Source organism: Polypterus senegalus, chromosome 14 (genome assembly GCF_016835505.1).
Source record: "Polypterus senegalus isolate Bchr_013 chromosome 14, ASM1683550v1, whole genome shotgun sequence".
In the NCBI taxonomy this organism is placed as follows: Eukaryota; Metazoa; Chordata; class Cladistia; order Polypteriformes; family Polypteridae; genus Polypterus; species Polypterus senegalus.
This window is the reverse complement of record NC_053167.1, coordinates 76,972,799-76,998,003: the sequence shown is the minus strand read 5'-3', so window position 1 is coordinate 76,998,003 and position 25,205 is coordinate 76,972,799. Positions and strand designations below refer to the sequence as shown.

The following is a 25,205-nucleotide window of genomic DNA, read 5'->3' as shown; positions in this document are numbered from 1 at the left end:
TCTTCAAAGTGTGTGCCTTCACTAGTTGTTGTGGATGTGTGCAGTTTCCATTTGTGATGGGGCACTGGTCCTTAAAGGCTTGCCAGGGTTAAAATAAGCAATAAATGTGAGTTTAACAACAACAACAACATTTATTTATATATTTCATAGAACATTTTCATACAAACAATGTAGCTCAAAGTGCTTTATAAGATGAAATAAAAAGGAAGTTAATATATAAAACATAAACAAACAAGATTAGGAAATAATATTATACAGTATGTAACAAAGGAAAAGTTAAGATCGGATAACCAGGTGGACAGAAAATAAAAACAAAAAACTCCAGTTTGGTTGGAGAAAAAAACTAAATCTGCAGGCGTTCCAAGGTCAAAAGACCGCCTAGCCACCACTGGGCATTCTACCTAACATACTGTAGATGTTTAAATTAGTCCTCATGATTTTCAGACTTCACATGGAATAATTTGATGATGATGCTCATGTAGCCATCTGCAGTTGTGCTTGAAAGTTTGTGAACCCTTTTGAATTTTCTATATTTCTGCATAGATATGAACTAAAACATCATCAGATTTTCACTCAAATTCTAAAAGTAGATAAAGAGAAACCAGTTAAACAAATGAAACAAAATATTATACTTGGTCATTTATTTATTGAGGAAAATGATCAAATATTACATATTTGTGAGTGGCAAAAGCATGTGACCCTCTAGGATTAGCAGTTAGTTTGAAGGTGAAATTCGAGTCAGGTGTTTTCAATCAATGGGATGACAATCAGGTGTGAGTGGGCACCCTGTGTTATTTAAAGAACAGGGATCTATCAAAGTCTGCTCTTCACAACACATGTTTGAGGAAGTGTATCATGGCACGAACAGAACCTCAGAAAAAGAGTTGTTGATGCTCATCAGGCTGGAAAAGGTTACAAAACCATCTCTAAAGAGTTTGGACTCCACCAATCCACAGTCAGACAGATTGTGTACAAATGGAGGAAATTCAAGACCATTGTTACCCTCCCCAGGAGTGGTCGACCAACAAAGATCACTCCAAGAGCAAGGCGTGTAATAGTCGGCGAGGTCACAAAGGACCCCCAGGGTAACTTCTAAGCAACTGAAGGCCTCTTTCACATTGGCTAATGTTCATATTCATGAGTCCACCATCAGGAGAACACTGAACAACAATGGTGTGCATGGCAGGGTTGCAAGGAGAAAGCCACTGCTCTTCAAAAAAAACATTGCTGCTCGTCTGCAGTTTGCTGAAGATCACATGGACAAACCAGAAGGTTATTGGAAGAATGTTTTGTGGATGAATGACACCAAAATACAACTTTTTGGATTAAATGAAAAGCGTTATGTTTGGAGTAAGGAAAACACTGCATTCCAGCATAAGAACCTTATCCCATCCGTGAAACATGGTGGTGGTAGTATCATGGTTTGGGCCTGTTTTGCTGCATCTGGGCCAGGACGGCTTGCCTTCATTGATACTTTTAGGACTTGAGTGAAAACCTTATGATGTTTTAGGTCATATTTATGCAGAAATATAGAAAATTCTAAAGGGTTCACAAACTTTCAAGCACAACTGTAGGAACACCTGCCATTCAGTCCATAATCGCAGGGGGTCAGCATGGTGCTTTAATCAGGGTATAGATATAAGTAAGAGAAAAATCTATGAATCATTATTTACGTGAGCCTCCATTACAGGAGCCATATTCAGGCATCCGTTATAAACAGAAGAAACAACACAATATGGAGTGGCATGTGCAAGATGAAGTCACACTTTACAAACACTTAAAGTCACCAGAAACTAATTAATATGAGGACGCTAGATAAGGAAGTAGCCAAAGAAGGCCCCCAAGGATCTTGTATAAGAAAATTAAAGTTTTAATTAAGGGTAATGGATTATTGTTCTTTACAATGAAGAGTAATTTGGATGTTCCTCCAAAATATTATACCTAATGTGAATATGTTCACAAGGGAGATAGAAAGAGGATAAAATGTTATAGTTACAGAAATCAATCAATCAGATGTCCTGCATGTAAATTTGACTGAACTCTCCCCACTTTTGTTTTCATTTTCTGAAATCCTTCGGCCATAGTATTACTTACCTGGGGGAAATGTGAGGAGGATCAGAGATATGATGTTAATAAGAAGGTATTTCACCATTCTGAATGATCAATTTCTAATAACCAATTGTTGAGATATATACATTATTTATACTTGCATTGTGCTGATAAGTGAAAGTGGCAATGGAAAATCTAATATTTCAATGTTATAATGATTATCTTACTTTTTTTATCAGTTGGAAAGCACTGGAGGAACACAGGAACCAGGGGACAGTTTAGTTGGAGACACTTATATTGACATTGGAGTTGGATTTAACACAAACTTCTTAGTGACCTGGCAGACTGATGTCAAACCAGACATTTCCATTAGCGATCCTGATGGAATCAAATATTCAACAAAAGATTTCAAATTAGAAGAGAAAGCAACCGTTGGCACATTGATCATCCCCGGAAAAGCAAAGGTACTTAAAAACTGAATTCAATATTGGTATTAACAGCATGATTGTGTTTATTGTATGCAATATGGTGAAACAGTTAGAGACAAAGGTCAAAGACCCTGGGTTCAAATGCCAGTTGAAACATTCTGTAAAGTTTAAAATCGACTGAAGTTTGTAAAGGTTTTCCTGTGGACACTCTAGATCCTTATTTCAAAGTCTTTACAAAGCAGTTTAGATTTCACGGTGACTATAAAGTACTCCTGTATGAGCCTGTAGATATTTGTGCACCAGTGTGCCCTGTGAAGGACTTGCACCCCAGGGTTGATTTTTGCCTTGCACCTGATGTTGCCTGAATCCTTGAGCAAGCTGTGACCCTATACCTGGATAAAGTGGCCTCAGACAGTAAAAGGGTGAAAACAAGAGCTACTGAAGCAGTAGTTAAGAGGCAGTGTAATTAAGACAGAAACCAAGAGGAAGCACTTTTTCACACAAAGGCTGATGAAGCGTTGAACAGATCATTCAGTCATGCAGTTAAAGCAAAAAATGCATTAGCTTTCAAAAGCCCTTTTGAAGGAGATTTTGAGACAATTTATGTATTAGCCAACAACCCAAATTTAATGCGTTGAATAATCACATTTTTATTGAAGGAAAATAAATAAAAATGTGATCACAAGTTCTAATTTTGACAAAGAAGCAAATTTATATGTAAATGAACATTTCTCAACATGTTTCATTCCTTCTTTACCACTTTGTTACCTACTAAATAAGCACAGAAAGCCCATAATTAATTAGTTGTCATTGTTTCTATCAAACTGACAAGATAAGATTTTAAAGTAATATACGAAGTTAAATGCATTATATCAAGACCCCATTAGATAGTTTTAAGGTAAAATAAAGTTATGTATTGTATTAATTTAATTTAATTTCTGCACAAATATTTTTTTAGGTTGGAGTAAATTTCTCAAATTAGTTAAAATTCTTATCATGAATTAATCCAGGGAAAATTCTAGTTGAGAATAGTGAACATCTTTTGCAAATTGTACTTCTCTATATATAGTCAGTGAAGAATCCACAAAGACAGTTGGTCACTAGAAAGACAGTCTAATCATGTAAGCCAAGACTATTACAACACCATCATTTAAATTTTGCATTTCATGCAGTTCTTTAACTTAATTTAATTTAACTTACATCAACATTTAAACATTTAACAAGTTCAAAAACAACATTTTAGCTCCTTTTGAAAGTAGCTGGAAAACAAAACTCACATTTTAAAGCACTGAGTGAAAGTAAGTGTGAGTGCTTCTGAATAAACCCCATGTTAAATTATATAATTATTGTGTTTTACATAAAAATGGACACTGCTGTTGTTGTGCACCCACTGTTGGATCAGCTGCAATTAGAGGATCATATCGCAGACAAAAAATAAGATTGTGTAATCCTACGTAATGCGTCAGATGTGTCTCTTTTCATTTCTAACAGTACTGTATGCTTATAGAGAAGTTTGTCATCTTGAATAAGCAGTGTTGTATTGTAGCAAAGTAGAAATATTTCAGTATTGTATTTGAGTGTAAAATTTTCTGCCTACTTTCACTTCATTTTCAAACTCAAATGACTACTTTTAGTAAAATATATTTTGCTAGACACATGCATTACTGATTATATTATAAGTGACATGTTTGCTTTTACAAAACAGTCTGGATCAGCATTCAGAAATTATTCTTGTCATCTTTATGGTGACACAATTACAGTTGTGTTTGTGTTGCAAGTACAACTTTTCCACCGTGCAATGCTTCAGTCAACCAGGTGTGAGAAACCAAGATGGACTTGAAGGGAGGCTAAGACATGAACTGCATTCTAAAGTTGTGCTCTGGCTCAGCATAAAACTGTTTCAGTATTTAATCACATTAAGGGCCGGTTTATACTTCACGCTCAGAACGCATATGCGCCCGCATCATGGCTGCCACACATTCCCAGCGTTCATTTCACGCGTTCTCTGAGCAGGTCCTCAGAAATTAATGCGACGTGTGCGCGAGTTGCAGTACCAGCAAAAAGTCGCGGGGCGCAGTGTGCTAAAAGTCGGAACATGACATCAGAGTCTCTGTTTACTATCTACATGTGACAGAAAGCCTCTATGCAGATCCAACGGGATGAATGCTTCAATGTGGTGAAGCAAAATGCCAACATACAGGTGCATTCATGGTGCTTTTAAATTCAAGCGTCGCATATTCCCGATTGTAATGACACGATACATTTTAAAAGTCTCACATACCATCTTTTGTGTTGTCTTTTTTTTTTTTTTTGCAACTTACATAATGTATAGCGCTGTATTTGAGCCACTGAGAAAAAAATAAAGGACACGGTGAAAACGTGTATTTTGTGATTAAAGTGGAAATTTCGGCTTTAATCTCGAAATGTCCACTTTAACCTCTTAGTTTACTTTATCATTAATGCAGACCATCGTAAACGTCATCCCAGTTTTTAATCGCTATGAGCTTCTTGGACCTGACAGCAGCGGCAAACAACAATAGATCGCCACACAGAACAAATTAAATTTATGATATTCCAACCCTCTGCACATTTAGAATCTTTAGATTTCTACTTGATATCACTTTCATGATGAAATGCATTAAAGTGTGTATGCTACATTTTACATATAATTTTGTTTAAATATTGAATACTGTTAATAATTACACACATGGGGGGAATAATTACACACATGGGGGTGACACGGTGGCGGAGCGATAGCACTGCTGTCTCGCAGGGAGTTATGTTGCTGGTATTTCCTGCTTGTATTCCACACTGTGCTCCGGTTTCCTTCCAAAGATATGCAGATTTGGGGATTTGGTGCCGCTAAAATGACGCTAGTGTATGTGTGTGCTTGTATTCACCTTGCAATGAGCCAAGACCTCGTCCAGGGATTGTTTTTCACTCGTGCTCAATGCTTCCAGGAATGGACACATCCCTGGATTGACAGATTTAAACAATAAACATAATTTTCAGAGATATTACGGTAAGGTGTCATCAGAATTTAATGAGTGTTCCAGGCAATTCACAACACAGAGAAGCCGAACATGTCTCACCTTGATAATATCTCACACTGCCACCTGGTGGATCGCTCCAGATTTATGTAAAGTACGCGCGCAAGTATTAACACTACAACGCTTGTGTAGCAGGATCGTCCACTGCAGCATGCGTCGCGTGACCGGCCTAAGCAAACAACACTATTCACTTAGCTGGAAACATACAACACTACAGTACATGAAACTTTCACCTCTATCTGCAAATTTCACAGAGTTTGTAATCTAGTGAGATAGACTGTTTATATTGTCCACATCAGCATTTGGTACTCAGCTTGGCAGTCTGTAAGTGGCTCCGGTACTGAATATGGTGGCACTCTATTCAATTTTGTTTTGTTGTGTTTGTATTGCCATTACCACTGCATATTATCAGTGGCTGTCTGCCTGACCATCTCTTGTGTTGCCTTTCATTCACAGTGAGGTGGAAGCTGCCATCTCATTGTGTGTACCATTCACTTTAAAGCAGGCTTGTCTTTTAGGTAAGTAGCTATGCAAAGTAATGTGAAAATATTGTTAGCAGTGACATTTATTCCATTGCCAGTGAATGGCTTAATGAGTCACATTACCACAGTCATATTCTGTCTTTCCCTGAATGTTTTCTTTCTCCATATAGGTAATGCTATTTAGCTTAATTGTACTATTTCAATCAGCAACTTTCCAAAATTTGATTTCAGACTTGCCAGGTTTGCTTTATAGTCACCATGTGAAAGGGTATTAATGTTTTATTGTGTTTAATTGCAGTTTAACAGTTATGTTCTGCTGTTATTTATAATGCAAGATGTACATCTTTATAAAGTGTGCCAAGTGCATTCATTAGCAGCTGTCCGTATACAAAGTGCACAACCAGCATCAGTTTTAATGTGGAGAAAGGGCAATGCATGAGATAGCACAAGTCTTTTTCTAGAAAGATATCTCTACTTTCACTCCAGTATGGCTGTTGAGTACTTTATATAACAATGGGAATTAGTGTTATGTCATGATTGTAGGAAGAAGGAATATTAAATATACAGTACAGGCCAAAAGTTTGGACACACCTCCTCATTCAATGTGTTTTCTTTATTTTCATGACCATTTACATTGGTAGAGTCTCACTGAAGGCATCAAAACTATGAATGAACACATGTGGAGTTGTGTACTTAACAAAAAAAGGTGAAATAACTGAAAACATGTTTTATATTCTAGTTTCTTCAAAATAGCCACCCTTTGCTCTGATTACTGCTTTGCACACTCATGGCATTCTCTCGATGAGCTTCAACTGGTACTCACCTGAAATGGTTTTCACTTCACAGGTGTGCCTTATCAGGGTTATTTAGTGGAATTTCTTGCTTTATCAACGGGGTTGGGACCAGCAGTTGTGTTGTGCAGAAGTCAGGTTAGTTGGACGATCATTTATTTTTCAACAGGACAATGACCCCAAACACACCTCCAGGCTGTGTAAGGGCTATTTGACCAAGAAGGAGAGTGATGGAGTGCTGTAAATGGTCATGAAAATAAAGAAAACACATTGAGTGAGGAGGTGTGTCCAAACCTTTGGCCTGTACTGTAAGTTACAGGTCCAGTATTTTATATGAAAGTTTACTTGCTTACATTTGTAGACAAACTCATCAGTTGCATTCTTTTATCACCCAGCAAAGATGAACTCATTTTTTGATAAAGTGGCAGTCACAATGATCTCTCTGCATATTAAAATTGTTCTTCAGATGAATCATAAATGCTTTGTATTTTATTGTCTAAAATAAAGCCTGTATTTTTTTCCTCAGACTGGCAAATGGTCATACCGCATCGAAAATACTGCCCGTCAACCTCAGTCCATGACGATTAGCATAACATCACAGCCATCTGGTGCACAATCTGAACCGGTTATTGTGAAAACAAATCTACAACAAACAAATGAATCATCTTACACAGCTGCTATTTATGTAGAAGTCTTCAAAAACCTCATGCCTGTCCGCCATGCTAATGTTACTGCAATTATTGAACCAGCCAGTACGAAAATTATTCCAGTCATTCTGAAAGATAATGGAGCAGGTAAAGTTTATATTAATTAATGTTCTTTAGATTCTAGAACATAAAAACTTTGTGAAGCTCACAATATACAATATAAAGGATTCCATTTGTTGGTTGGATTCTCTATGATAATTTGGTCTTATTGGGATTCATGGCTCAGTCTTAAGCACAACATGATTGTTCAACTTAGAGGTGTCCTAAATAAGAGCCACAACTAGCTCAGGTGTTGTAGGATTCAGATTGTACTGCATATAAATATACATTACTGTACATCATGGACTTATGTTTATTTAGATTGGTAGGATAACCATTTTCACTTGGCATGCACTGTATGAGAGTCAGAGCAGCAAAGAGGCCACAGGTATAATTAAGAAGTGTGGTTGCTGGGATCCCATAAAACTCAAAAAAGGCTTTAACTCAAAAACTAGGCCCCGGAATTCCAACAAGACCCTGTGATGCCCCATGACTGCAGCCAAGTGAATAATAAATAAATGCTGTGTTTAAAAATCCCAATCAAGATCAACTTCGTGACAGTTACTGTCTTTGTCATTGCCAAGGAAACTCCATCCTACAAAGCCCATAATAATCTCTAGACTGCAGAGCACAGTCGTCCTGTCAAACCCTTCCTGAAACCATCAAAAACTCCTTTCTAGCTCGGCTCCCACCTCGCTGTCACTAAAATGTACAGAATCTTTCCTTCTCTCTCTGCCACCTTAGTCAGTACCTGCACAGAAGCCATCCTGCCTAAGTCTCCCCTTTCAATTGTTCATCTTTGTCGCCGCGGCACTTTCAAATCCAGAGCAGACTCAACCCAGACTGTTCTCAATGGCATAAACACAAACACTGTCCCTGCTATACAAAAGTTTCCTCAGCAGTTCCGATGATGTCTCAGCTTGCCACGAAAGGTACATACCCTGTACTGTATATTAAATGGCAATTAATTAATTCAGCTGGTGCACATGAGTGCCAACCCCAGTTAAAACACCAGGAAAGAGTTAAAAGAAAAAAATAAATTAATCTAAACTAAAGTAAAATCCTCTTACATATTCCCTGTGACACACCGTATCACAGACCTAAAAAGTACAAAGTAACTCTGGCCTCTAAACTCAAGAAGGTATCTTTGCAGCCTGCATACACCAAAAAAGACAGAGCCTATATTTTCTCAAATAAGAAAATGGAGAGGGAAACCACAGAAAACAGCTGATTCCAAAATACTAAAACATTGATTCCTAATAATTAAGTTCATGTAAAAGATTCAAAAGCAAATCAAGTGCATAAACAAATGTAAAAGATGCAGCCAGACTAGAACAATGTCAAGTCGATAAATACAAGATTCAAATCCAAAGCTGAGAGCAGAGAGTCTAGAAACCAGATGATCAAAACAAATACTTAACAAAGAATCAACAATAAAGGGAAGTTGACGGACACAACTGAATGGTAAGGATTGCATCAGCAAAGTACTGAGGCCACTAAAGTGTTTATGAAGGTTGAGGACAGTCCCTCAGCTGCAATATTAAATATCACCCTCCTGGAGTACAATATACATAGGACAAGGCACATAAAACAAAGGAGTAATAAATATACACTCAGAACAACAGAATTATGAAAAATAAGTAATAAACAAGACAATACTTACAATGAAATAGTAAAACACAAAAACAAAAGAATGCAAAAATATGTCCAGCATAACATACTGTAAATTAAAAATGAATACTCAAAACACAATCAAATAAATAAATATGAAAGAAGCTACAGGCAGGGGCAGAGTCCTAACAAAACCATAATACAAAAGAGTACAGTATGGGTTACCCCGATGAAGGAAAAAAAAAAATAACCATTGATATGGATACCCAGTATGTGAGGCTTTAGTGGTTTAGCATTAAAGAATATTCCTGCACATCAATAAAATAAATACTTGTATTCGACACACCCTGCCTCAGCACTGGATAAACACTTCAAGGCATTTATGTATTGAAACCTTACAGATATAATGAACAGAAGACAAGAAAATGAAGTAAAATCCATTCAAGAATAATATGAATATGAGCCATAAGAGATTAAGAAGCTTTCTCTGTCTCAGTATCCAATTGATGTAGCTCAGTCACCAGATTTGACTATTATAGTGTGTGATTGCCAGATGTCTCAGTTGGTCTAATGCTTTGTTTAGAATTTCTAATCTTTAGAAAATGATTTTGTTATTTGACATCACAATGTATGGTAGCGGGCAGAGTGCTGCTCCCTCGCAGTTAGGAGACCCAGGTTCGCTTTCCGGGTCTTTGATGACATGTTCTCCTGTGTCTGCGTGGGTTTCCTCTGGGTGCTCCGGTTTCCTCCCACAATCCAAAGACATGCAGTTTAGGTGCATTGGCGATCCTAAATTGTCCTAAAGTGTGTGCTTGGTGTGTGGGTGTGTGTGCCCTGCGGTGGGCTGGCACCCTGTCAGTTGGTCTTATGCTTTGTTTAAAAATTCTAATCTTTAGGACATGATTTTGGATATTTGACATCACAATATATGGTAGATAGTAACAATTCAATGAATAAGGTATTTTCATGCTCAGCTATATTTATCATTTGAGTACCCTTTTTAATTGGCGTTATTTTCAGGTGCTGATTTGGTCGCAGGTGATGGCATTTACTCTTCTTATATGACTGATTACGATGGAATTGGCAGGGACAACTTCAAAGTCCAAGTCTCAAAACTTCAGAATGAAATTAAGGCTGCAGCTGGACACACCTCAGGTGCCATGTATGTGCAAGGATATCTGGAAAATGGTAAGAGTATCATCCCAGCTGTACAACATGCTATGATATATTTAAAATTCAGATTTATGAAATTTTATAGCAAGTAAATGTAAATGAAGTTTTAAAACTTAGAATGCTGTCTTGTCTTGGTGCATAATCAGTAAGATAAAGCAAAGGGAATATTAATCATGCACTTCTATAAGCTTTCAAATACCTTATTTTTTGTGTTAGAAAAATTTACATTTTTTTGTAATCAAGCTAATGTTTATCACTGATACTCTGTATTATAATCAGAATTAACTAAATTAAGATTAAATAATTGCATCTCATAATTTTTTATATTTTTTATATTTAATGCATGGTATGTCTTTCTTAATCTCAGTCATGGCCATTAAGATCCACATTCACTAGATAAAATATGGTAACCAAAACGTGTGACAAGTTTAAATTTAAATGATTTTGTAAGGTATTCGTGCATAAATTGTAATATAATATTGTGATGGGGTTATGTTGTCCATTTAGGCTTTAACAATTTAAAAATTTAAAAATATCCAAATCTTATTATGTGATATCATCTACTGTTAAATTTTGCTCCGTACTTCTAATTTTTTTTTTTTATACTGCATTGAGAATTTGTTCTGTTCTGTGTATTGCATTGTATTGTATTGACCCCTTCTTTTGACACCCACTGCACACCCAACCTACCTGAAAAGGGGTCTCTCTTTGAACTGCCTTTCCCAAGGTTTCTTCCATTTTTCCCTACAAGGTTTTTTTGGGGAGTTTTTCCTTGTCTTCTTAGAGAGTCAAGGCTGGGGGCTATCAAGAGGCAGGGCCTGTTAAAGTAACAGGCTGTCTTTTAATGATGTGGCTACACATACACTACGTGGCTCATCAGAAGTGATCAAACGTCATGGTCACTCTCTGTAATCTCTATAATGATCAGCTATGTGATTTTATATTTAGGTACTGTCCACCTGAACCCACCAAAACCAGTTGTTGTTGATGATGAGGACTTTCCTATTGAAGATTTTGTCAGAACTAAATCTGGAGGAACATTCATGGTGAAAGTGGTACCTCCTGCCAACCAAGATGTTTTTCCTCCTTGCCAAATTACTGATTTGTCAGCAGAATTAATAAATAATACTGTTAATCTGGCATGGACAGCACCAGGTGATGACATGGATAAAGGCACAGGTAACTTTTGGCACTACAGTATATATGAAAGTTGTGGTCAGTCTCTATGCTGCACCATGTACAAATGTTTACCAGATCAACCCTTACAGCTTAATGGAACACTGGGGCTGGTGTGAAATGGTGATGAGAATAACATTAAGAACTAATCTTTAGTAAGAAGCATTTTAAAGTTCATGTTGATTTAATATAATATGTTCGATCCATTTTGACACCTAGCATCATAAACACAAAGAGTGAATTCAGAATAAACAAGAAGTCTACCTTTATAGTGTCCAGAAATACTTTGGAGCTCTGGTATACTGTGTTCAAATGACCATCTCTGTGGATTTTTCACATTCTCCACATGTTTCACCAGGGTTATTCTTGGTTTTGTCCACATCAAAAAGATGCGCAGATTAGACAGACTGCTAACTCTGTGCATTACATTGGTTTAGAGTCATGTGGAGTACATTCCTGCCTTGTAGCTAACACTGCTGGATAGACTCCCAAACCACTGCAACAGACAAAGTGAATCACCAGAGCATTTTAACGGTAACATTGAAACCTGAGATGTTCTGTACCGAATAAATTGCCTTCCATTGCTTGGAATTCATTGAATTATTTTAAAACAATACACAATGGAGCCAGCTTTAGATAAACACCTAAAAGTTTCCAGAATCATGCTAAATCTTACCTACAGAATTGGAACCAATTGCACAAACTGTGCCTTTTGAATGAGAGTGAATAATGCGTCAATGCATGAGGCTGAGGTTTAGGGCCTACTGCATTTAACTCCTTCTAATATTCTGCATTATCTGTGTTTCTCAGTGGCAGAGTATGAGATACGAAAGAGCAAGCAAGCAGTACACCTGAGAGACAATTTTCACAATGCTACCCAGGTCAACACTTCCAGCATTATTCCATTGATAGCAGGATCCAGAGAGCAGCTGTCATTTGACCTGGAAGAGGAAGAAAAAGTTAACAACAGTGTCATATTTTTTGCTGTTGTTTCACGTGATGAAAGTCTTCTTGCTTCAGATGTGTCCAACATAGCCCAAGTAGTGATTTATCATCCAAGTCCTAAAAGCCGGGATCCTGATACTAGCAATCAAAACAGGAAGCTCACGGTGGGCCTAGCTGTGTCTTTAGTCACAATTATTTTATGTTCTGTTCTTGGCCTAATTGCCTTAATTATTAACAAAAGGAATAGTGGAATGATGGTATTAGATGAAGAACATGTTAGGAAAAAGTTAAATATAGTCGCAGAAGCATAATAAACAAAGAGCTGTTTTATATGATATATCTAAATAAGATCATCTACTGGCACTCAAAATGAAAAAGGACTGCAGGACTTTTTCTTTTGGCTTTTTTTAACTTATATCTGGCCATATTTTATGCTTTTTAATGCTGGTGCATGTGCTTTGTAAATATGTGGTAACTTTTAATGAAGAATTTTTAATTACATTCTAATATTGTATTACCAAAAATCTGTTTGTAAATTGGAGTTTGCATTCGTTTTATTTTTAGTTCTTTGATTTTCTTCCAAGGTCCCAAAAGATGCGTGCATTAGGTTGAATTGTGATGCCCAGTTGGCCATCTGTCTATGAGAGTGTGGGTGTGCGCATAATTGGGCACTGCAAAGGAGTAAGACCCACTCAGGGCTGTTTAATGCTCTGTGGCCTCCCACCACGATCACAAACTAAATTAAGCAAGGTTGCAGAATGTTGTGCTCAGTTATGCAGTAAGCTTAATTATACAAAATTCCAGAAACAGTTACAACTGTAAGTAAAGTGATTCTGAATTGATGATGATTGCATTAGCAGAGGATAATGGATTGAACAGACTAATTTAGACATGCAAATGCTTTAGTTTATGATTATCACTGTATTTGTTGATTCTTTTTTATATATTTAGTAATATGTTCCTACTGAGGTGTATTTGAATTTATTTTTGTGAAGTAATATTTTTTCAGTATGTGTGTGGTATCATAAACAATGCTGCTCTATTGTACTTTGTTTTAATTTAGAACTGAATTGAGGTCAGTTCTTTGTGGAGTGTTTAAGTTGTCCTCGTGTTGAAGTGGAGACCACAAAGAATTTTCTGTTGGACTCTATCAGCTTGGTGTATCTTAGTGCGGTTATGAGTGTCTATAGCTAGACTAGTACTATTATCAGCCAGGGTGGGCTCTGGGTTGAAATTATTCTGAATAGCTAAATCAAGGACTGACAAGGTGTATAGAATAACAAAGATTTTGTCAGCTTTGTTATTATCAGTATGCTTCTTTAAACTTATTTTGCCTTATTAGGACATACCCAGAGAGCTGAATTCATTTAGTATTTAGAGTATACATTGAGTGCAGTGCAGTGGCGTAATATCTAGTGCTGCTGCCTCACAGTATAAGAGTTCTTGCTTCAGTCTGGTCACTGCCCTTTCGGTCAAGGCAACTGAGCTTTTCTCCAGATACTCCGCTCTACTCCCAGACCCTAGAGATGTGTGTACTTTGTTAATTAAATTGGACTGGTATGTGTGAGGGTGTTGGGTGCTCTGTGATGGACTGACATCCCATAGACAGGTGGTCCCTGCTATTCAACCAATGTTGCTAGGATGGGCTTTGGCATCCCAACACCCTGAACTGGGATGAGGATGTTTGGAAAGTGGATGGATGGGTACTGTGCATAGTTTATAGATATTTAAAATAAGGAAGAATACAAAGGCAGCATATCAGTAGTCAGAGTTAGACCAAATAAAATGTTGGAGAGGAAGGAAGGAGTTAAGGCACTTGGACAGATGCATTTGTAGTATTTTTTTTTTTCTCTTTTTAAATACACATATCAGCTCTTAACAGTTCATTACATAAATATATTTATACAATTTTCTAATATAGTATTGTATTTCACAGTGTTAAGTAGAACCTAAATGCTTTATAATAGACAATACATTTAAAAAATGTGTTCTGTAAGATGTTTTATTGTACTTTTAAGTATTAAATATTTGACAAGACATTTGAAGTGCCTTATGTTTTATTATATTTCAAAATTACTGTGATCTTAAGATATCCTTTTATGTACATATAATGAGGAAAAAAATATATTGTTGTACCAATATTGTAACACCGATGTGACATGGATTTGAGTGAAGATGTGCTGCAAAACAATGCTGTACTGTCAGTTCCAAACAACATGTGTACAGCGCCATGGTGGATAAAAGGTGAATACTTGCCTGACCAGGAGACCATGACGGAAGGACAACATGAGAGGACATTAGCAATAATCTCAGAGAAGTAGTTGTTACTGCTCATCAGTGTAGAGAGGGATTATCATCTCTTTCGAAATTATCTGAAGTCCATCATTATGCAATGAGAATATTATTTACAAATGGTAAACATTCAAGATGGTTGACAATCCTTATAGGTGCAACAAATTAAATTCATCCAAAGCTAACACCAGTTGATGCTCAGAGAATCTGCAAGGAACCCAAAAGGCATCAGTCAACATTTCAGATATGATAATTCATACCTCTAACATCAGAATAAGTCCAAACAAGAATGGCTTTAAGAAAGTGTAGCAAGTAGAGAGCCTGTTTCTCTAAAAATTGTTATTGCAGAATGGCACAGATTTGCAAAGTTACCTGAATGAACCACAAGAGATTTAGCACAATATTCTCTGGATTTATGGGGATGTTATGAACAATACCATATTTGGCAAAAGCCCAAACAAAACATATCCCTACGAGAACCTCTCATCCACCATCAAGGTACTGTGGTGCAGGCATGATGATTTGAAGCTGTTTTGTAGTCAGAAGATATGGGGTGCCTTAGAGTAATCAAGTCCAACATGAAGTCACATTTACTGTATGCCAGAATGTTCTACAGGAAAGTGTGAGGCCATTTGTCCAAAATCTAAAGATTGAACAAAGCTGTATCATACCATGGGACAATGATCTCAATCACACCAACAAATGTAGAAGAATCAAATGGAATGGCCATGTCAAAGTCAATACCTCAACTCCATTGAGAAACTGTGGCAGGACCTTTCAAGGTCTTAGATTTACATGTGCTGAATTAGCGTTGTGAAGAGGAGCAGGCCAAAATTCTTCCAATAAAAAACATTACTTCAACTTATTAGTTTTACATCCAGCCCTACAAATTACAGAATCACAGAATGTATACTTCTTTTCCACACTTGGCTTCTGCTTGCTGGCATATTTTCTGTTGAAGGAATAATTTCAAAGTAAATATGTTACGTGTTACCTGTAACTTGAGATTGGATTTGTGTAAATGATTAGGTGATTGCTAGCAAATGGTTAAAGCTATAGAGAAATTACTTAATAATATTTATGTTTGGTAGAATGCCCAGAGGGGCTAGGTGGTCTTTAGGCAGCTCTCTCAGCCTTACCGCAGGTGCTGTTTGTTGTGATGCTGAAGGATCTCCTCAGACTTTTCTTTTATTGCACTGGAGTCCTTGTTTGACCAGGAATACAAAAACATTCTTTAATTTGTATATAAAAAGGAGCCATGCTTCAAGATCTACTACTAAAAATTATTATAGTAGGATTAACTTCTATTTATTAAAGGTAACTTATAAGATCAGGATGCACTGCACTTGGATCACAGGCAGACTAAGAATATATGCTCAGGGTTGCATTGATATTTACATTCTTTTGCTTAGCAAACACTTTTATCCAAAGGATCTTGCAAAGGAGGTCAACATAATCAAGTAAACATCAGTCTTTGAAACAAGTATTGCAGGACATGAGTACACAATTGATGATACAAGTGAAGAACATTCTATGTAGTGGACAGAAGTGGGAATCCAACAATCATCCTTATGGTGTGAGGTCCAAAGCCTTACACCCCACAATACACTGTCTGCCTGGATAAAATCAAAGGACAGCCAATACATATTGGTATCCTCTGTGAGCTTCAGTGCTTCCTGTTGCTTGTAATGTAAGTAAGTGATTTAGTTTTTTATGGTTTTAGCCTGGGCGGCACAGTGGCGCAGTGGTAGCGCTGCTGCCTCGCAGTTAGGAGACCAAGGTTCACTTCCTGGGTCCTCCCTGCGTGGAGTTTGCATGTTTTCCCCGTATCTGCGTGGGTTTCCTCCGGGCGCTCTGGTTTCCTCCCACAATCCAAAGACATGGTGGATTGGTGATTCTAAATTGGCCCTAGTGTGTGTTTGTGTGTGTCCTGTGGTGGGTTGGCACCCTGCCCATGATTGGTTCCTGCCTTGTGCCTTGTGTTAGCTGGGATTGGCTCCAGTGGGTTGGAAGATGGATGGTTTTAACCTTTTGGCATAACCCTTTAAGTTTTGATTGCCATTGCAAAAAGGAAAATATAGTGTTAGATTTATTGACAGAAAAAAATATTTCCAAGTATAATAAATACATTTTGAAGTGAACAGATCTTTATGTTTTTAGAGCCAAAAGGAAAATGTATCAATAGTGATGACAGTGTTTCTGTAGCTTTATGAATTTAAGATTTATCAGTTGCCAGGTTTTTTTTGGCATCTCAGATATTTTCTCCACATTTAGCATCTCACTTACTTATGGTAGGAAATCTGAAGTGAAATGTTTTACTTTTTTCAGTAACATTGGATTACACATTCTGAACATGTCCTATACAGGCTACATTTTTTTTTTTTTTAATAAATGTACTAGCATCTAACCTTTGCTGAGAGTGCTGTTTGGTTTTCCGCTCTTTAGTGACTCTTGGAATTTCTAAAGAGCTACATTGTCAGGAAATCAGGAGGGGAAACTGGGCATTTGTTTGGGAGTTTGCACATTCCCATGCACTAATATGGCCTCATTGTGACCCTCACGCTCAGTACACTCAAATGAGTCAAACAAAGGATTATTTTATTTTCATCTGTGAGCATTGAAACATCTAAACAATGCCCTGTTCTATGGAATAATTACCATGCACTGTAATGCAATTATTTATTTATTTGTTTGTTTAGTCTTTTTCTGTGAGGAAACTGTCACTTTTTGCAAATGCTTTACTGATTTGTTAAACACATTTTGGATTTTGCCAATGGCTTCTGTCATAATCATAACCACACATTAGATCTAATTATTACTTACAGAGCTGAGATTCAAAATTTAAGTATTACTACACTACATTCTGGAATAACCTGTTCTTAGCATTAGCAATAGTTCATTAATGAATGGTGTAGTTCCTGATGGACTCAAAGTGCCAGTTATCAAATCATTATTTAAAATACCAGGGCTAGACTCACATATGCTTAATAATTATAGACCCTTTTCCAATTTATTCCTCTCTAAAATACTTAAGTAGTTGCCATTCAGCTTCAGTCTTACCTTACACATCACGGTTTATTTGAGAAATTTCATTTCAGCCACAGTGGTCATAGTACGGAAACAACACTAACACACATTATAAATGCCACTCTAATATCATCTGAGGAAGGAAATTCCACAGTAATGATGTTAGATTTAAACATAATGTTTGATACCACTTATCAGTCCATTATACTGCACTGGCTGGAAGCTGGCATTGGGCTCACAGGCACTATGCTTGCCTGATTTAGTTTGTATTCATCAAATCAATTCCACTATGTACAGAAATATGCAGACAGTACTCCATCATTATACTCGGAAGTTAAATATGGTGTCCCGCAGGGCTCAGTACTGGGACCTTTACTGTTTTCACTTTACATATTCCATTGGGGACTATCATTAGAAAATATCATGTTAATTTTCACTCATATACAGTCATACTTTCTTTTAGACCAAATGATGTTTCTCTAATGCTGTCCTTAAGATACAAGATGTTTATTGTCATATACACAGTAAAAACACATGTTAAAACCATGAAATGAAATTCTTACTTTGTGTCAAGGAATTAAAGGAGTTGATGAATGGAACTTTTTGTCTCTGAATACAGAAAAAAACATAAATGTTAGTTACTGGAAGGAATGATGCTCACCACAACAACATGTGGTCACTTTTGAACTCAGTTGGTATCACCTTTAGTTTTGCTGAATCAGCACGCAATTTTCAAATCAGCTCACTCTGAGAGAAACAGAGAAAGGACGATTTTGGTGGTACCATTTGAGGGTAGTTGGGTCAGTCCTACTGACAGGGGTGAGGCTATTTCATTTTGCATATACCTACCCAAATAATAGTGCCCAAGCATGCTGGGTATGTTCCAAGAAGTTACTGGTAAGGGAGTGCTTTCAACACTGTCTAAGTTTTGGAAACTCAATGCCTCATTGCCTGCATTAAAGACAACTGACAAAAAGAATATTCCAAGAAGAGACTGAAGTGTCACCTCTTAAAGTATCAGGCAGATCATTCCACGGCTTCTAGGCCCTGTAACTAAAAGCTCAACCTCTTACTGTGATTTTATTAATCCTTGGATTCATTTGAGTCCAAACTCAGACATCTATATGAACAAAAACAGCTCTCTGATATTCTTATTCTATCCAAAAAGAGATAAATCACTATTAACAAAAATTAAATCACTGTAATCTATCAAAACATGGGATCCAAAAATAAGATCTAAAATAAAAAACAAAATTTAGAAAGAAAGCTGGCATTATTTGTGTTTTTGTTAATGAGAGATTTTAATACATACAGTATGTATAAAATCATTTTCTATTGTATAGCAGAATTCTGGATCATAATAATTTATTTTTCTTGTTGAAAGTCTCATGCACAAAAAAGTTGACATATTGTACCAGATGGTTAATTCTTGTAGTTTCCCAAATAACTAGCCCATTGTTGGCACTTTATGGTGGGGAAAAAAACATTTGATTTGATGTGTTATGATGTGAACTCTTGCTGTTAATATTTGTTTGGTATTTCATGTAACCAGATAGGAAATCTTTTATTTGCTCCTTTGTTAAGTTATGGTAAAATAAAATATGCACAGTGGAGTGAGGACGGTGTTTTTTCTGATAATCTAACATAATCTGCAGGTATGGGCAAATACAGGGTGGCGGAGGGAAACGGGAAATTTTGAACTAGTTATTGGCGACCCTGGGGCAGTGGCAGTTGTTTGGGACCAATGCAACCTCGTTTAAAACCCCTTGTCATTAGTTATAATGGAGCAGTGCACAACGAACGTTCTCTGTGAAAGCCTTTAATAAGAATGGTGATAGTGTGTCTGCTGGGCAAAGGGAATTTCAGTGTCATTGCCAGTTAGGACATCATGATCGTGTTCCATCTGCTCATGCGATTACAACGTATGTGTCCAATTCTAAAGAAACGGGTTTAGCCTTAAAAAAAGTCCCCAGGTGGAGCCACTTCGCATACTGCCCGACGATCAATGGCAGCTATTCAACGATTGTTTGGAAGGTGAGTCATTTTGACACAACGGTGACTTTCCATGGCCATCATTAATTGTATATCCTGTACAATACTTTTCATCATTAGATGTATTTTGTAATGTGTTTATTCGTGCATTGAATGTCAATTGAAAATTTCCCGTTTCCCTGCTCCACCCTGTATTTGTTGACAAGGTCTTAAAATATTATAATGTCCATGAAGTTCAATCTAAATTCCTGTGAAATTAAAAGCATAGTAATAAAAGTGGGCACTGATTTGTGTTCAGGAATAAATTATAACAAATCCTGTCCTGTAAAGTTCTCCTTTGCCCATTTTGAGCCACTACCTACCAAACATTCTGTGCTTGTCAATGACCCCATCATTCATGTTTTGGAGATTTGCTCAAACCCCTGCTGCAGGACGATAATTTACCAATGAATGTTAACAAAGATCAGTAAGTATAGATTTCCCCAGCAAAATTGAGAATTTCAGAAAACTTTCCTGGAGGTTACACCTGCTCTGCTAAAAGAATGTAATCTTTTTATTTTAATTGCCACTAATATGAACCAATTTTTCCTCAGGCTAATAAGTGTTTTGATTTATTACATTTTTAAACAAGCAGAAACCACAAAGATGAAAATCAAGCCAAAGTTCACATGAGATAAGCAATTTCAGTTCCAACTGACATATCTTGCAAAATCGTCCTCTGAGAGGAAAAGACACATCTCTCTACATTGCACAACCATTGTTCAGTACAGCACCATGTGGAATTCATATCCTTCAACTATATAAAAATGTGTTGTGATTCAATGTCTCTTTTAATATACCTTTCTTTATGAAAATCTCTGTGTATGCTATAACTTGGTATTTATATATTTGTATACATTTGCATTTTTCTGAGCAATTTAAGATTCAGTGTGTTCGGGAAAATACTAAATAAAGAAGAGACATAAGCCACCATTATATGTGAAACTCAAACATGGCTGCCCTTTATTTGAACTTGTAGGTGGAGCCCCCATGTACCTTCTTCAAAGCATCATGGCAGACTGAAGACTCTAACAGAAAGGCTTCCTTTATCAGTTAAGTTACATTTACATAACACATTTTAATATATTTTAATTTATACCATTCCAATTTAGATGAATGGTATACTCCAGAAAAACATCTCAGAATGAAGTACTATGTGAACTCGCAAACTAGTTAAACATATTAAAAGTCCTAGGTGTAAGAAATATTTAAACTGTTACCACAGAAAAAGTACAAAGTTAAATGTTATAAATGATTTCATTTTCTAATCTGAAATATACTGTGTGGTATATGGCTGGCCATTCATCTCGGCCAATACCCCCAGGCCGCCAGATGGAGCCCTCCCTGCAGCATGGAGGTGCTCTGAATTCCAGCAGGGCATCATGGACATTGGAGTTTTCCTTCACATGTTCGATATAGCCCGGAAGTATTCCGTAGTCACGAGGACGGAAGAAATAAAGTACTTCCGGGCTGAAGAAAAGAAGAGTTTTAGTCTGACCCGGAAGTGATAAGAATCACATGGACTGGGGGGATCAGAAGCACTTCTGAGTCAAGGAATATAAAAAACTATGGGAGATCCCAGACGGGCGAGCTGAGTTGGGAGGAAGGGAACAACGCGTCTGGGTGTGGAGGATTGATTATTGATTTAATATTGTTATTGTTTATGAGTATTGTGGAGTGGTGGGTGCTTTGTGCACAGTATTATTATAATAAATTTAATTATTGGTCTTTTATCTGGTGTCTGGCGTCTGATCCGAGGGTTCGAGGGGACGACAGCGCCCCCTATCTGTCACAACTGGTACAAATGAAGTCAGGATATCCTCGTTTAATAAGAAGGCAGTTTCAAGTACTTTCTTTTCCCTTACAAGTGCATAACCTGTTTACATTTGATTTTAAAAACTTTCTTTTTTTGTTACGATGTTATTATGAACTCATCTGTCTTCATGCTACTAACCACTCTTAAATCCTAAATCCTTAAAACAAGCAGAAACCACAATGGGATGTCTGCCAAGTGATGGAATAGATCCATCCTCTCCAGTCGAAAACAAGCAGGTTAGGTGAATTGGCCCAAGTGTGTGTTTAGTGTGGGTGTGTGTGCGCCCTATGATGGACTGGCACCCTGCCCAGGGTTTATTCACTGCCTTGCGCCCCATGCTTGTAGGGATAGGGTCCAGCGAAATTCCACTTAGGACAAAGTGGGTTAGAAAATGTCTGACTGACTGAACTCAATTATGGATTTTATCAGCTGTTCTAAGCATTAATGTTCATTCACTGTTCATAAAAAAAACACTTTTAAACAAAATAACAAAAGTTATTACATCTTTATCTGTCGTTTTCTTTAGTTTTCGCTAGTGTCATCATTGCTCAATTTAATCTAACACATGACATTTGCACACCCACTTAATCCAATTGAGTTTTTCATGGGTTTGGAAGCTATCCCAACAATACTAAATACAAGTAAGGAGAAACTTTACACAGACAACAACTTGGCAGAGAGTTTGAACGAAGAATACTTAATTCATGGAGCAGTAGCATTATTAGGGTAATAGCTAAACATTACTTTTTTGGGGGGTTATCATCATGCTAGAAGAGCAAAGAAACTTTTCATGTCCTGCAAAATACACGAAAATTGAAATATTATCACTCACATAATGATTAGCTTCTAAAACTTTGAAAATCAGGCCATATAACACAGCAGCAAGCCAAAGATATTACTTTTTTTTCCCTGGAAGTATTACCCAAACATTCCTTCTAGAAGAAGAGAGCTGTTTGTAACATATGTAAGTTTATGACAGAGGGCACAACTTTAATCTAAAGTATATCTGAAAAGCAAAAAAATTACCCCTCCCCCCAATCCTCCATTAGGGAAGAAGACAGCTGTAATTCAAAAACATTTTTCACCTATCGCGGGGTGTTCTGGAACGCAACCCCCGCGATCGAGGAGGGATTACTGTGTAATTTTTCAAATTGCACATTTTTATGGATTCCTCCTGGGTCAGGGTCTTATTGATTATTAATCATCAACAAATCCTACAGCACCAACAAGGTTGACCCATTTAATGTCCAAAATTATACCAAAAAATAAACACTCTTCAGCATAGGTGTACCACAAAATCAAGGCTAAAATTCAACTTAAAGCAATTGGCTAGTTATTCACAAGTTAGGCCACTCCAAGGTTATTATAGTTTTGCCTTTTTATATTAGTTTTTATTTCTATATGTTTTCTGATCTTACTTGGAAATTCAGTTTAGTTTTAGCTTTCCTTCATCATGTATTTTTAGTTTTAGTTTAGTTTTTATTTCACAAAGACATTTCTACTTTATTTTTATATATATTAGTTTCAGTTTTAGTAATTATGGCATAAAGCTACTACGGAGTTAGTTTTGTGTCACAATCGGACAGAACTGTACACTTAACAGATTTGGATATGAGTTTAATGTTAGTGGAAGCTTACTATACTGCCTGGTTTATTATCTGGTTTTATTTTTGTTTGATAAAAACAAGCATAATCAAAACTAGATACTGAATATGAACAATTTTACACAATTTTATAATTTTAAAAATATTTTCTCATGAAAATCACAGGGGCTTAGGAAGAACAGGGCTCTTGGACTTGAATCGGTGTGCAAACCCCACCTGGCTATACGAGTATTGAGGGAAACAAAGAACAACAAGCATGTAGTGTCAAGGTTAGGGGTGGTGAGTCTTGAATAGCCCACAATAAGAACAGTAAATCCATAATGAGCAGGGCAAGAGCAGGTAATAGGAGTACGGACAGGCACAAAACAACAGAGACAGCATCTGAGATTAAGAACAACATATACATTATCTAAACCTGTTTATCCAGAGTAGGATTTCAGAAAACCTGGAGTCTACTGCGGCAGGTTTGGATGCAAGGCAGGAAAAATCCCTGGTATGCAATATATATGATAAGGTTGATGTTAAGAACAAGAAGAATATGATATTTCTACTGTCTATTTTGGGAGAGAGAGAAAAACATTGAAAAAAGGGAGACAAATATTTTAAAATGTTCTGCTAATGGATTACTTTCACAATATCAGGTATTTTGAGTTGTGAATATGAACTAAAAAAGATAAATGAATAAGCATGGAATAAATACAAAAAACCATTAGTAGTTTTTCATCATTTGTCAGACCTTTGTATCGCTTTGTTGTTAAACGATGTTTTTAAAGCAAAAGTGATTGGTCAGAAACAATATGCTGATCTTGTATGATGACCTAGTCAGTCTCTCGATCGGCGCCGTTTTATTTTTAAAAACCGTGAGTGGTCTCCCCTCGACTTTCTTGTATACTCAGATATGGGGATGGATATTTGAGGAGTAAACTGCAAGACAATAATTATATTTTTATATTATGTACATTAAGGAACCATCAAAAACAAATCAAATTAATAATATATTGAACAATTATTAAAAAATTAAAGTTGAACAAATCGGACTCTGCAGCTGTATAAATAAAAAAAAATCGAGTATGTGTTCAGGTAAAGTACCTCTTCTGGGTGATGGATTTGGCCCAAACGTTAATACAGATCTACAATTGTGGTGTAACAACCACATGCCGAATTTCATCCATCTATCTAGTTCCGTTTTTTGAGTTATCATGTTTACACATGCACAGAGACGCGCACACACGCAATTCCAAAAAACAGTATTGTTGGACACTGGCTAGTCTATAACGTTAAGATTCATCAAAACATCGAGATCGAATTTTTTCATGATTACTATACTTTCTGTATACTTCGTATATGAGAAAGTAAAAACGATTTGTCCTGTGCGAAGTGGCAGGTGAATTGCTGTCAACAAATAGCAGACACCTGAGAAATAAACTGAAACGTTACTCACTCGTGATTTTTCTATGGTAAACGTTTTGTTGACCAGCACATTCTGATTTCAGCCATTTGAATTACATCTTGATATACAAAAAGTACAAAGAAAGGCGGCACTCAAATCGCTTTCGATTTCTCATGCTTTACACACCGTACTTGGCTTGCTCTGTCACCGCAAATGCTGTGTGAACTGCCGCCCTCCTTCACCAGCTGCGGTTCACTGGATGAATATATGCGAGCGGCTCGTGGTGGATGACTATCTGTTTTAGAGTTAAAACTTACAAGGGTTAAAGACTAACGGCAAGAATATTCATTCAAAAATGAAAACTAAAAATATTTTAGTAAATTATTATTTTATTTCAGTTAGTTTTTCCAGCTACTTTAATAGTTTCGTTTAGTTTTAGTTTTTCATTTCGGTTTTGTTAATTATTTTATTCCAGTTTACGAAAATGTTTTTTTAATAATAGTTTCAGTTTTGATTTTAGTTTTCGTTAACTATAATAACCTTGGGCCACTCTTTAGTGGAACTCCACATGGCAGGTAGCTCTTGTGAAAAATG

At 36.6% G+C, this 25,205-nt stretch overlaps 1 protein-coding gene across 1 annotated transcript in view; it reads left to right on the top strand.

The window, feature by feature from the left end:
* Nucleotides 1–14,488, top strand: part of LOC120514691 (calcium-activated chloride channel regulator 1-like) — a 66,103-nt gene extending 51,615 nt beyond the window's left edge. The window contains exons 10-14 of the mRNA XM_039735192.1: nucleotides 2,289–2,513; nucleotides 7,327–7,594; nucleotides 10,178–10,345; nucleotides 11,279–11,509; nucleotides 12,317–14,488. Coding sequence (XP_039591126.1) covers nucleotides 2,289–2,513; nucleotides 7,327–7,594; nucleotides 10,178–10,345; nucleotides 11,279–11,509; nucleotides 12,317–12,762 — 1,338 coding nt within the window. The 3' untranslated portion in view covers nucleotides 12,763–14,488. The remainder of the gene's footprint in view (nucleotides 1–2,288; nucleotides 2,514–7,326; nucleotides 7,595–10,177; nucleotides 10,346–11,278; nucleotides 11,510–12,316) is intronic.
* Nucleotides 14,489–25,205: the final 10,717 nt, after the last annotated feature.